Genomic DNA, 14119 nt, shown 5'->3' on the forward strand with positions numbered 1-14119 from the left:
GACGCTCCGTCTAAACGAAGCTTGAGTGCCGCGAATGTAGCCTCAACAGCACCTGCAAACTGCATTCAGGGCGCCATGAACATAGCCTGCCAACTACATTCACGGCGCCGTGAACCTAGCCTACAGACTACGTTCACGGCGCCGTGAATGTAGCCACTGCGTAAAACAAAACAACAGCAACCAAAAAGAAAAAGAAAAAAAACCTGACTTATTTAGTTTGCCAATTGCCAAATATGCGCAGTTAACCATGCATGATTCCTGTACTGTAGGCAAGCAACCCAACAATAAATTCATGGGCCTATAATTTAGAAATTTAATCACCCTTTTGGTGCTTACTCGGATTCACAATAATAAATTAATGATGAATAGCAACCTTAACCTCTCTATGAATATTATTTGATCAAGAGTTGATTTTTTTTTTTAATTGAAAAAAGAATTTTTTTTTCTTTTTTACAGTAATACAGAAACCATTTGCCATAAAAATGCAGGGAAATTGTAATCTCTGCCGATGCAAGTTTTTCTTCGTATTCTATCATTCATTCTCTATTTTTGTCATGGGAAGAAAACTGCATTTAGTCTGTGTACAGACATAGATCTATATAGAGTTATTGTATTTACAAATCTGTGTGATTCCTCACTTCTAAATTATGAAGCTTACCGTAGGCCTATTATTTAAGTAGACAATTTGATAACATTTTCTCCTTACCCTACATGTACAATAAGAGACCTTTCGCTTAAACTTAAAGTTTCCACTTTTTAGGGAGGTCTCAAATATATTTAATTTGTAATAATTTTGCCAGTATTTGTAAACAAACAAAAACTGCATGTGTATGAATATCATATGACTAGATCTAGATCTACACACAGGTGGATAGCAATTTTAAATGAATAATTTGAACTTTTGGTCCTTTTTTTCAGCTATATTACTCACATTAAATTAAAATATTGCTGATTTTAAACTTTTGATAAATAAATATGTGTGAAAACTCCCAGTATAAATTAATTGATATATAATTTTATTTTATTTTCCAACCCTTGTGGCTTTGTGGACCATTTTGAATGCATACAATACATAATACCGTACGTCAGCTGTTGACCCATGGTCTAATTATCTTCATTCAGAGTTAACCCTGTCAACTGTTGACCCATTAATTATGGTCTAATTATCTTCATTCAGAGTTAACCCTGTAGACAAATTTGCACTTTAAGCAGATCAACTCTGTGTACATACAGTACTTTAACTTGTTGCTCTCTACTTGTACATATTTTTTTCATGTCTTATGATAGTCTAGTGTAAATTTCTCGTTAATTTTAAAATAATGTTAAGAACCCTCCTTTTCCGGGTTGAGCAGGGGTTTCCGTTTGTAGAGTCGAGGTAATTAATTATAGAGGAATTTATCGAGAAGGGAGCAGGGAGATTCTGTTCTATTGATTTAATGACAACTGTCTTAGCTAGAGAGGTTTCAGTTAAAACGGGTTTGATTATCATTATACGTTGTAGGCTATTTACACAAATTTAGACTGTTTGGCTATTATTATAATTATGTCTTCGTATGTAGTATGACAATGTTGAGGCAGCATACAAATTAAGACTTTAGGAGTTCGATTCCTGAGTGGAGAAAACATTTCTAAAGACTAAAGAGTATTTCAGTCTTTCTGCTGGGATGTTACCTTTTCAACCTTGGTTGGCTCTGACAGGCAAGGTCAGAAGTCCGTCTTCTAGATTGCCTGAATTGTGTTGATAAGGGGGGGGGGGGGGGGGGGGCAACCTTTATTTAAATAAAGAAAAAATACTTTGGGAATCTTCAAGCTGATTTTATTATTAACTGACTCTGTTAAAGTAAAGCCATCAAATTGTCATGACTGTTCAACGTATCAATTTTGTGCTCGCTAAATCAATTTGACAGGCCTGTTGCTTGAACTATTTTCGTCCTGTTGCAAAGTCAAAACTTCTCAAAGTTGTTGATAGCGCAGAGTATATAACCTCTCTTCTCTTTTATAGGTGGGCTTCGTGTTTTCCAGGATGATCGCACATGCCTCTCATTGTAGAGGAAGAGAGGTTTCCTACAGAGGTAAGAGTCGTTAAAATTTGCCTTAGACGCTATGATCATGGTTTTGATTAGAGGTAGTTAAAGTGTTGCATAGTAGAGAGGAGAATATTTCTGTATTTTCCTGTCACAGTTACAATGGTCTGTCCCCGTGATTTTATGCAAAAAAAATTATGAAATTATGACTGAGCCCAAAAATGTGAAATTATGTGATTCTGTTAATTTTAACAAGGAATGATGAAGGAAAATAATCAGAAATTATGCAAAGAATGATCAAATTTTGCTAAATTATGCGGGGTGCTTAAAACCACGGGGACAAAATGGTTTCAGTATCTAAGAAACAACAAAATTTTTTTAAAGATTTCCTTAATATTCTGCTCTTTCACTATGATACGAGGTGTCCATTGGGGGATTGGGTCGGGTCGGGTCGGTTTGCTAGCCAGATTGAGGGTGCAATTTTAAAGGGGCTGTCGTGGCACAAGCCGATTGTGCCCGACTCGTCACCTTAAAAACAAACGCTTTTGTTTTCAGGCGATCAGAGGGGAGATTGCCCCCGACCTGACCAGAACCCATCTCACCCACAATAGGCACCCCGTATAATACAGGAACTATAATTCTACTTTGGAGAATTAAGAAGATATAATAATACATGAAACAAAATCTTATTCTAAACTGATGCCTGAACTAACTATTACGCTCTTATTATTACTAGTATGTTAAGCGATTATCCTATCCTGCTTTATCGCAACAGGTATTTGATATATATCTATGCTCTAGCGTGGTGAAATCAGGCGTTCGTCAAAATAATGAAAGTGAAGAAACTACAGTGGCATTTTCCCACAGGTTTGAGTTTGAGAATTTTCATCTTATTTTTGTTTTTTGCTCTACATCTTTTATGTCCTTTAAAGAACACATTTCTGTGAGGATTTTACTGAAAAACATTGATTAAATGCATAAAAAGAATAATTTTCTGTTTACACAGACTCTCAAGCTATAGAAATAACTAAACTAAGGCGAACATTTTCTCGCTAATATTACCTCTGAAACCAGGCAACCCCCATATTCTTCAATTCAATCACCAATATCTCGACTTGTATCCAAGATGAATGGGTATTTTTTCATTGAAAGCAAGACAAATGAACAAGCTTTAAATTGATACCAATAACTCCACAAGCCAAAAAACTGACGAGCGCCTAATTCCACTGTCTCGTGACACATATGATATGTCAAGTATGTTAGTATCTTCAGCATAAAAAAAAGAGGTTTTAAGTTGCAAGGAATTTATTCACCAAAATTTTAAGAAAACAAGAATTGCCTAAAAGAACATTATATTTGAAAAAAACAACAACAATTCGGTGATAATCTTAAACTGTTAAATTAATGCGTAGCAAGGGAAACAATATTAATTGATCCATTAAAAATCATTACATAACAATAATAACATGGAATTCAGTTTGAAATTAACAGACCTGCCAAGAACTCTGATGAAATCAAAGCTCTCAGAATATTTTTTCGTGTTGAAACCATCCTTGACCTTTGCAAAAACATTTTTTTTCTTGTAATCTGTTTCTCCCTTCTGTCAGGTCGTACGAGACTTAATATAAATGACATGAAAATGCACACTTTTTTGCATTCATTTGCAATACTTTGACAATTTATAGTAAAATACAGTCAAACCTCGTTATTGGGACAAGCATGAAGTTGGCGGTATGGTATAGCGGGGATGGCGGTATAACCGGATAGCAACATTAATTGCCGTCATGACTAGTGGTAGACAGGTAAAAGCAAGAGACTCTCTAAACAAACTGGGTCCAGTCTTTCCTCATCTAGATCTAGATATGTTTTGTGCGAATGCAATGCGCAGGGAAAATTAAGCGAGAATAAGCAGCTTGCTCACTTTCGTTTGATTGCAGTTAAAGTAGCGAGATTAAATCAAATCGCTCTGGTAAATCTTCTCAGATCTTTGCATACAGGGTTCTAAAAGTTGGATGACCAAACTGTGTGTCTGTCACTTAATGTTTCAGGAGTAATGGTGACAACAGTGTTTTTGAGGTATGTACATGTTTAAACATGAGAATGACCAGAAAAAAAATGTGAGGAGCGTGGTGAAATCAGGCGCTCGAAACAATGAAATGAAAGAAACCAGCATTTTTCTAGGCGTTGGGGAATTTATAAAATATGTTCTTTTTTTGGCATAACATCTTTTACGTCCTTTTGTTGCTGTTGTTGTTGCAGCAACAGCTGGGCTCTCGCCCTTCTGTCCAATGCCATGTAGTGATAAGTGCAGGTCTGCTGCAGTTGCTGTAATGTTCCATAGAGTGTGTTGTCAATGTTAGGTCTCGGAGGGAGAAGGGTAGCTCTGATGTCATTTAGGGCTGTACAGTGGAACAGGTGATGATCCACAGTCTCATATGCATAGTCACACATGGGACACATTGGGGGAAGTTCCGGGTTTATTCTGTTCAGGTGGAAGTTGAGCTGTATATGTTCTGTTCGTAGGCGGAAGATCGTGGTCTGTTTCTTTCTCTGAAGGCGGTTGATATTGTCATTCCTTTTTGTTGTGGTCATATGTTTGAAAACTGCTCTGCCTGTCTTTCCCAGGGCCCATCTGTTCATCCAATCTTGTTTGTTGTTGCTTTTGATGATTTGTTTTGCAGTGTTGTATGAAGTTGGAATGTTGGGTTGTTCCTGTCTAGATCCCCGTTTGGCGAGTGTGTCTGCTCTGTCATTTCCAGGTATGTATGAGTGTCCGGGGACCCACTGCATTACTAGGTTGATGCCACAGAATGTTATCAGATGATGGGATCCAAACAGTATATGGGTCAAATCTTGGTTTAGGTGATGGTCATTTTCTATGGCTTGTAATACTGATAGTGAGTCAGAGAAAATCACAATACTCTGTGCTTTTCCAGGATGAGTGTCAAAAACTGTGCGGAGATGGTACAGTGCTGTTTCAATTGCCATCATTTCTGCATCGTAGTTGCTGCATTTCTCTCCACAGGCTGCAGAGAACTCATTGGAACTTCCATCTGGGTACTGTATTAGTATTCCATATCCGGCTTTGGTTGTGGCTTTGAATGCTGAGCCGTCCGTATAGACGTGTATCCAGTCATCTGAACAGCTGTCGATTGTTTGATGTGATGCAAGCATCAGCGTCACTGGGTCTGAAGATTTTGTGCTCTTGTCTTTGAGAGATGTTGTAATGATTGGCTTTTTTAAAGAAAGGTGGGGAGGGATGTTTTGGTTGACTCTTTTGGTTTCTTTTCTATTTTGTGGTAGATGGTGGCTCTCCATTAGTTCTGTGATGTGATGCATGATTGACTTTTGTTGAATTCGTTTCTTTGGTTTCCATGTTTCTACTAATTTCCTGTTTGGGTGGTTGGGGCACATTCTATTAGTTCTTTCATGTAGCTCCAAAACTGCTTTATCTCTGCGGATTCCCAAGGGTTCAACATTTGCAAGGATTTCGCACGCGGTGGTAGGTGTGGATCTCATGCCGCCATTTATAAAACGAAGGGCATTGTTTTGGACCCTGTCAAGGGTGTTGTAAGTAGTTGCACTGCACATAGTGAGTAGGCTATTGCTGTATTCCAGGGAAGATCGGACATAACCCAGGTATAGAGCTCTCAGAGTTTGTTTGTCTGACCCCCATGAACTGCTTGCGAGTTTCTTTAAAAGTTGGAGTCTTTTTTTTGCCTTGTTCCTTATGTTCTCCACTTGGCTTTTCATGGTTAGCTTATGGTCAAGTTTGACTCCTAGGTAAGTTGGATGTTCTTCTTTGGGGAGACTTTCATTTCCTATCTTTAGTTTGAGATTTTCTTTGGCTGCTTTATGGCTCTTCGTGAAGATGGTGTATACTGTTTTCGTGCAGTTTATTTTAAGTTTCCATTTCTGACAGTAATTATGGAGCCTCTTGAGGTCTTCATTTAATTTCCCTGCTCCTACTATCGTGCTGTGATGTGTCTGCCAGAGAGCAAGATCATCGGCATAAAGAGTCTTTTCTGATTTCAGCACGTTCATTACATCATTAAAGAAGATCAGGAACAAAGTGCAACTCAGACAGGAACCTTGAGGTAGGCCTTCCTCGAGTACTTCTCTAGACGAGTGGGCATTGTTTACCTTGGTTTCAATGTTTCGATCCGACAGGAAGAACTTGATCCATTAATAAAGTTTGCCATGTATCCCGAGGTCCATCAATTTCATGAGTAGGCCTTTTCTCCACACTCTGTCGTATGCCTGTTGGAGATCTACAAAGATGGCGACAGTGTGTTTACTCTCCTGAAATCCATCCTGGATGTTTTGACTCAGTTTAAAAAGTTGATCTTCTGTGTTACTGCCTTTTCTGAAGCCTGCTTGGTGTGGGTTTAAGCTGTTAGTATTTTCCAGGTACCAGTAGAGGCGGTTGTTTATCATTCTTTCCGCAAGCTTACCGATACATGATGTTAATGAGATGGGTCGGTAGCTTTTCGCTTCTCCAGGTGGTTTCCCATTTTTCAGGAGTGGTGTAATCTGGGCGATCCTCCATGCCTTTGGTATTCCACTCGTTCTCCACGTGGTGTTTATCAGGGAAAGAAGAATTTCTTTTCCTTTAGCACCAAGGTGGCACAGCATTTCGTTGTGTATTTTATCTGGTCCTGGGGCTTTCCTTTCCTTTAGCTTTTTGAGGGCCTGACTGAGTCCCACCATGCTATAATCCTCTTCAAAAAGCGAGTTGTTCACAGTAGGAGCTTTTTCTTTATGCTTAGCCCTATTAATGAGAAGTCTATCAGCCTCGGTTAGTCTGCCTGCCCTGTTTACAGAGGCGAAAAAATGGTTAAAATGTTCGGCTTTCTTCTGGTCTTCAGTGATGGTGCTGCCTGAAAGGAAAAAGGGTTTGGGGTTGCTTTTTTGTCTTTCTCCCGAGAGGTTGCTGACAAGGGACCAAGCCTTTGTTCCATTGTGGCGGAGGTCGAGATCTTTGCAGGTTTGAGTCCATTTCTCTTTTTTGGCTTTTTTTACTGTCACTTTCACCTGAGCGCAGGTCTTGTTGTAGTGTATTTTGTTTATTGTTGATGGTGATTTTTCCAATGACTGTCTGGCTTTCTCTCTTTCTGCCACAGCAATTTGGATTTCTTCACTCCAAAAGGGTTTGAAATTTCTTCGGCATCCCCGTGGAATGTGCTGAGATGCAGCTTTCAGAATATTTTCGGTGACTTGTTCATTAAAAAGATCAGCATCTTCTGTTTCTGCTATGCTGGAGAGCAATTCGTCTGAGGTCTTTTCGTATTCTGCCCAGTTGGCTTTCTTAAAGTTCCATCGAGTTCTTCGAGGGTGGTTCAATGCAGGTGGAGAGGTGATCTGTATAAAGATAGGCCTGTGATCACTTCCTATGTCTTCAATCACTTCGATGCGACAGGAGTTTTTAATGTCGGATGAGCAGATGGTGAGATCAGGCCGGCTGAGAGTCAAGTGGGCTCTGTGAAGTAAGGTAGGAGTTGAGTTGACATCTTTTACGTCCTTTTAAAAACGCATAAATTCTGTGCGGGTGTTCGAAAATGTAAATTTCCGGTTTCCAATGACACTTAAGCTTTGGGAGTTGCCAAACTTTGCCAGTCACTTTCTTGCTAATTTTACCTCTCGCACCAGGCGACCCCCTCCCCCCCAACTCATTAAATCGCAAATATCTCGATTTATATTCATATAAGGGTACTTTTTTTGCCAAATGCAAGACAGATGAACAAAATTGACGAGCACCTGATTCAACATGTCGTAACACATATGTTCATGTTCTTCTGTGTTTGAAACACAGTGATAATTTGTGTGTGTTTTCTTTCTCTCTCTGTGCTACCATATTGCAGGAACACACGAGGTGGAAGAGAACTTTGCTGAATTTGGCGGCTCCGTTTCTTTTATTGATTGTACAAAGAACCCTGACCATCCCCAGTTTATACCTGTGTACGAGTTTAGTGAGGACCAGGTGAGAGTCTTAATGCCTGATGAAGAACAGTGGATAGTGGACAAGGCAGTGGAGTATGTTAAGTGCTGTGCTGATTTAATGGTCAGGATCAGTGTGCATTTTATTACTTTTTTTATTAGTAACCAGCGGGCCAACATTGATCTAATGGCAAACCTTACCCGTTTGCTGACAGATCAGGTAAAAAAGTCAGCATTGTGGTTAGAGGCTTCGTGATAGGGGTGTACAGTCGGAGTTATGGATGTTGCAAATGTGGGAAGTGTCCACATGGGGTGGCTAAGAAAAACAAATTCTGGGAAATTTACATTGCTACAGCATGCCATGTGGTTTACGACGACGCAGAGGCCAAAGAATGTGAGGTCGTGTTCTTCGATGACCATCCTGACGGTAGCGGCAGTGTGACACTGACCGGGGGCTGTGGTGTACAGTATGCCCACACACAGGCGGACAGCTGTGTACTGGTGTGCTACACCCACGATGAGGTCGTGGCTCACAGACTGAGGAAGCTCCGCGATAGACGACGTGAGATAGAGGGGGATCGGCTAGACCTGACAAAACAGATAAAAAAGAGAGACTTGTCTCGTAGTCTCGATAAGGTCCCAACTGCTGTCATCTCACATCCACACGGACGGATGAAGTACATCACACTCGGGCACACTGAGGGTAAAAGTCTGGATGACTTGAAATGTAGGCCTCTCATCTACACTGTACCCACTTGTCCTGGCAGCAGCGGGCTTTGTCCTGCCTCTAAGTCATCGGTACTATAATTTACGGGTCAAACCTCACAGCTCTGCAAGACCTGAAAATCGAGGCTGCAGTGCTGAGGGAGTTTATCTTAATTGTAACTGTTAATGTTTAAGGTGGCAGTCCATACTGTGAATTTACAAAAAATACAAATCCTTAAACTTTGATACATGTAATCTTGTCCATTGTGGTATTCACTAGGAAGCATCTATTGAACCTTCAGACACTGCATCTTTTTGGGGGGTAAAAAAATATGGAGCCCTTTTCCCCCCAAAACAACACATTTTGTAAAGAAGTGTATGAGCCCCCCCCCCCCCCCCCCCCCCCCCCTTTTTTTGGACAAATTAAAATTTGGGGGGGGGGGGGGGGGGGGTAATTGACTGACTGATTTTTTTGGTTGATAAAAAGCAAGTTTTGTTTTCAGTAGCATTACGATGGACATGATCGGCGTTATACCCACCACATCTGTTTTGTTATCTCGTTAAAAGCTCTTTTCTTGAAATTACCATATTATTTTGAGTTAACAGCTGATAAACATGTCATATAATTGGTACATTGTAATTTACAGTCCGGTGTCATTTGGTCCTTTAAACTAAATGTTTTCTTTATAATTGACGTCTTTCTATCATTTTTTGCCCAAACACATTTTTTCATTTCCAGCCACAATCTTTGATTTTTTTCCCTCACAAAATGATCAAATTCTTTTGATTCTTGTAACAAGTCTCAGTGTGCGCACGCGTGTGTGTATGTATGTGTGTGAGTGTGTGTACTTGTGTGTTTGTGTGTGTGTGTGTGTGTGCGCATGCATGCATGCATGTGTTTGTAATATAAACTGATTGATATAGAAATCTATAGGTTCGATGTCAAATGTACAAAATACACATGTACATGATGTATAATACATCGATTTATCCTCTGTCTTTCAAGGTCCCATTTCCAATCAAAATTAAGTGATAAATCTTTCTCTCAGCAATTTGCTATCAGTATCAGGTCGGTCCTCCAGGGATGGCTTATTTTTTATTTTGATGTAAAATAATTTTCTTCAGTTTGATCATATTAGAAAGGGTGCCTCATTTACAGTGTTTGCCCATTTATACCAAAGTATTTTATATCTATTGTATAAAAATATTTCCGGCGGAGTAATCTAGAAGTCAATAGCTCAGAGAAGAAATGAGGTCAGGCACATCAGTTTTTGATAGTAGGGAAAACACCAATAGAGTAATAAAAGTTCAAACTGGTCACATAATGTGTTTGTTTTTTCTTGTTTTCAAATCAGCCTATGCTACTCTCAGTTTGGAGAATAAGTTGGCCCTCAGTAATATCAATGCTCTTATTATATTATTGTAACTTTCTGAAGATGGACTCAATTTGGGACGGGTGCTGTTCTGACCCTGTGTAATGTATCAAGGGTTGTAGTGTTACAGTGAGTCAATTGCACATGCATACTATCTAAACACAAGGTTTTGAAAAAGTCAGCACATTTCTTAAGTATTAGCCAAAAAAAAAAGGCCACCTATCTCTATTTTTTATTGGGAGTGCTTATTTAGGCCACATATGGCCTAAATAAGGTAAGGGAGGGGGGTTTAGCTTATTTAGGCCACACATGCTCAAACTACCGGGGGACACCCTTTTCAGGCAACTGAGTTCGTTCCACTTTCATAATGGTGCACCTTTCTCATTTAGTACAGTTTTGTCTCAGTGTACAACTTATATATCATAATGAATATTGTAAGAACAAAGCACTATACGCAACATTTTGCTCATTCCCAATGGTTTGAATGAGGGCCAGATTTTTCCTTCATGGAGGGGCAAAATCTAGGTTACCAATTTGGCACACTTTGGTCGAGTGAAAAGGTCAAATCCTCCGAATGGACTTCCGGGTCAAATTTGGGGTATAAAAAGTGTGTACACAACGTGGCTGGGTCAAAGTTACACTATCTTTGCCTGGGTGGCACTCTCTCATACTGTCTCGTAGTAGTACATCTCTCGTACTGTCTCGTAGTAGTACATGTAGATCTAGTAGTAGTAGTAGTAGCAAAGATCGTGTAGAGAATCTTTGGTAGTAGATTCTATCTAGTAGGCAGTTTAGTGAACGTGCACGCGGCAAGGCGAATCGGCCTCGATAAGCCCCGTACACCTTTGTGATCGGCCACAAAGCCTCGTATTTTGATGGGTCTAAACAACTTAGTGTTAATCGCACTGTCACATCCGACAGGCCTACATCTTTTTAAAAGGAAAAGAAAGGTCATCAAAATGGTTGAATTTGCGTGAAAATCGATTCGGTAGAACTGGAACTATTAAAATTTGCTTCTGAAAACAAGTTACAAGGCCATTTTTATAACTTGATGAATTAAAAACTACTGGCAGTGTTATTCTGTATAAATTATGAAACTTTATCCTTTTGGGGCTAGATAGACCCCATGGTCCGCCTATCCACTTCCTTGATAATAACTGAAATAATATGATGGCTAGACTAACCATTTAAAAAAAAAAGTCTACTGAATTGTAAATATAAATTTTTAGTGTGCAGTACCTAAAGTATTTGTATTTGAGACATAACCAGGTGCCTTAATGACAGTGCATGTATTTTAAACCTCCTGTTTTCCAATGTTAATATAGGGCCTAAGATAAGTACGGCTAGACTGGCAGTCTAGCCGTACTTAATATTGATGGCTGAATTGTAAATGACATTTTTTGTTTGCAATGCCTAAAGTATTTGTATGTCAGACAAAACCAAAAGATGCCTTACTTACTTGCATGTATTTCAACCTGAATAATTACTAGATCTAGATCTTATTAGACCTGTGTACTTAACAGGCTTGAGTCGATAGGGCCAAACCTAGATCTAAGTACGGCTAGACTGGCAGTCTAGCCGTACTTAAGTACGGCTAGCCACTTCGTTTGCTTATTTGGGCCACAGTGTGGCCTAAATAAGGTAAGGGAGGGGGGTTTAGCTTATTTAGGCCACATTGTGGCCTAAATAAGGTCACCCTTTTTTATTTTAACATAGGTTGTTTTGCACCCCCATCGACACAATTTAGATCAGTTTGGAGGTGGGCTTCCGAACCTGCATGTCGGGGCCAACCCACGCTGAAAAGGATACTACATCCCAGCAGAAATATTGAGATACTCAATAAAAATTTCCTTCCCTCTCCAGAATCGAACCAGAAGGTCCCTTGCATGTGATAGCCAAGCACTAACTGCTGCACCACAGACACCAGTCCAGAACAACAAGTAGGGCCCTATACACCCAGACACACACTGAGATGGTGTCCCTATCCAACAGTTAGGTTAAAGTTAAAGCTAAAAATTAAGGGCCACCTTCATTCTCACCCCGGATGAGAATAACCCATGTCTCGCTATTCTCACCCCCCCCCCTCCCACCCCGGTGTGGGCATGAGGTGAGGACTCCCCCTGGACCTCTCGCAGGCCGATAAAATCACCTAGGCCCCTTGGTGGCTTACCGCATGTGGTTGGGAAAAAATAATAATAATATTAAAACATGTTTCGCCTCTCCAGTAAAAAGAAAAAGCCTCACTACCAACACTGAGCAGGATGTGGGACCGGCAACCGGCCGGACCATTCATTGTTTACGCACTTTAGAACGATGGCTGGCCTCTCTGCACACAATACATTATGGTTCAAGGAACACAGAGCGTGTACGAACGTAACGAGACATGAGCACGAGATTATGCTCTTGCACGACTGTTGAAGGGTTGTAAATTATTCAGACCAAATGGGCGAGGGCGTTAAATCGTGTTAACTAGTTCAATAACTTTAAGCAATCCAAGCTCTTTTCTTCACTTTCATTTTTTCTTTTATTCTTTCTTTTTCTTTTTTTTTTTCTTGCCTCTTCTGTACCCTTCTTCTTGAACATTAGTTGGAACCAAAAAAAGCCAGAGAGCCAAATGAAATTCTCTGGGCCAGACACAATCCAAAAGAACCAAATTTCTGGGATTTGGCTCCAATTTGACAACCCTGACTGTGACTAGATCTAGATCTATGTCTATTCGGACACCAACACGATCCTGTGGGGTATCAGCCCCGGAAACCTCAGCCCTGATCCCTCTTGGGTCTTTTCCGGTAAAACAAAGGAGAGGGTGAGAATAGCGAGACATAGGTCATTCTCACCCGGTTTGAGAATAACCACTTCCAAAAATTAAAAAGCAGCCACAAATTCATAGCCACACAGAGTTCTCAGCTTTTTCAACACATTAAGCTTGCCACAAATCTTTCTTCTTGTAATGCAGAGGCAGTTCTGTAAATATGAAATTAATATGTGTCACAATGTGGTGGAATCAGGCACCCGTCACTTTTTGGGCATTTTGAGTTCTTGGTATTGTCTCAAAGCTTGTTCATTTGTCTTTCTTCTGATAAAAAAATTTCCACCCATCTTGAATAGAAGTAGCTATTTGCGACTGACCCAGATGGGGAAGAGTTGCCTAGCCAAAAAACAAAGATTTGATACAAATTGCCAAACCGGCGTGAAAATGCTGGTTTCTTCGATTCCACTTCCACTATTTTGCTGTCCTCGTGGTTTTATGCACCCCGCATAATTTAGCAAAATTTAATCCTTTTTTGCATAATTTCTTATTATTTTCCTTCATCATTCTTTGTTAAAATTAACAGAATCGCATAATTTCACATTTTTGGGCTCAGTTTGCATAATTTCATAATTTTTTTTGTGCATAAAACCACGTGCACAGATTTTGACATTGACAAGCGCCTGATTTCACCATGATGCCTCACATACGATTAACAACAATTCTTAAATAAATAATATTATTGTTTCATTATTCAACCCCAGGCACTATAAATGGACATAACCATGAAAAAAGTGACATGACATGTTTTCATTGTAATTATGTTCCTTACTCGTTAAAATCATTGCTCGTCCAGAACTAAAACTCAATTGCTTGAAAGACATGCATGTGGGCAAGTCATATGACTAGCTTCAGTTGATTATGGAATAGTTGATGTCACCAGGGGAGTGTAAAAAAGATAAACTCATCCGAAGTTCAACTTTACTGTCGGGATCACAAAATCAAGAGACGTTAAAACAATATATTTTTCATTGTTCATATTTTAATTTTAGTATATATGTACAATATAATGGTAAAAACGGCGGAGACAGGAACAATCATTAAATTCATCAATCACCATGAGCTCGTTCATGTGTGGGTGTGTGTGAGTGTGTGTGTGAGGGAGGGCAGAAGATATTCGGAGACGTTTCCGGCGAGCACCCAGGAACTATTCGGAGACTCACTCCCACACACAGATACACTGCTTTGGGGGGTCAAACTGTGTATTATTTGCTGCAGATCACACTGTGTAGCCACTAAAACTGCCACAAAACAATTATTTAAAAAAAAAA

General features: G+C 39.7%; 1 protein-coding gene across 1 annotated transcript; it reads left to right on the plus strand.

Moving 5' to 3' along the window:
* The first annotated feature begins 524 nt into the window (after positions 1–524).
* Positions 525–8989, plus strand: LOC101856885. The gene is made up of 3 exons (XM_005096554.3): positions 525–659; positions 2003–2072; positions 7886–8989. Exons 1-3 carry the CDS (start codon positions 648–650, stop codon positions 8215–8217), a joined length of 414 nt encoding a protein of 137 aa, XP_005096611.1. The 5' UTR covers positions 525–647; the 3' UTR covers positions 8218–8989.
* The last annotated feature ends 5130 nt before the right edge of the window (positions 8990–14119 follow it).

The sequence above is a fragment of the Aplysia californica genome, unplaced genomic scaffold (assembly GCF_000002075.1).
Source record: "Aplysia californica isolate F4 #8 unplaced genomic scaffold, AplCal3.0 scaffold00131, whole genome shotgun sequence".
In the NCBI taxonomy this organism is placed as follows: Eukaryota; Metazoa; Mollusca; class Gastropoda; order Aplysiida; family Aplysiidae; genus Aplysia; species Aplysia californica.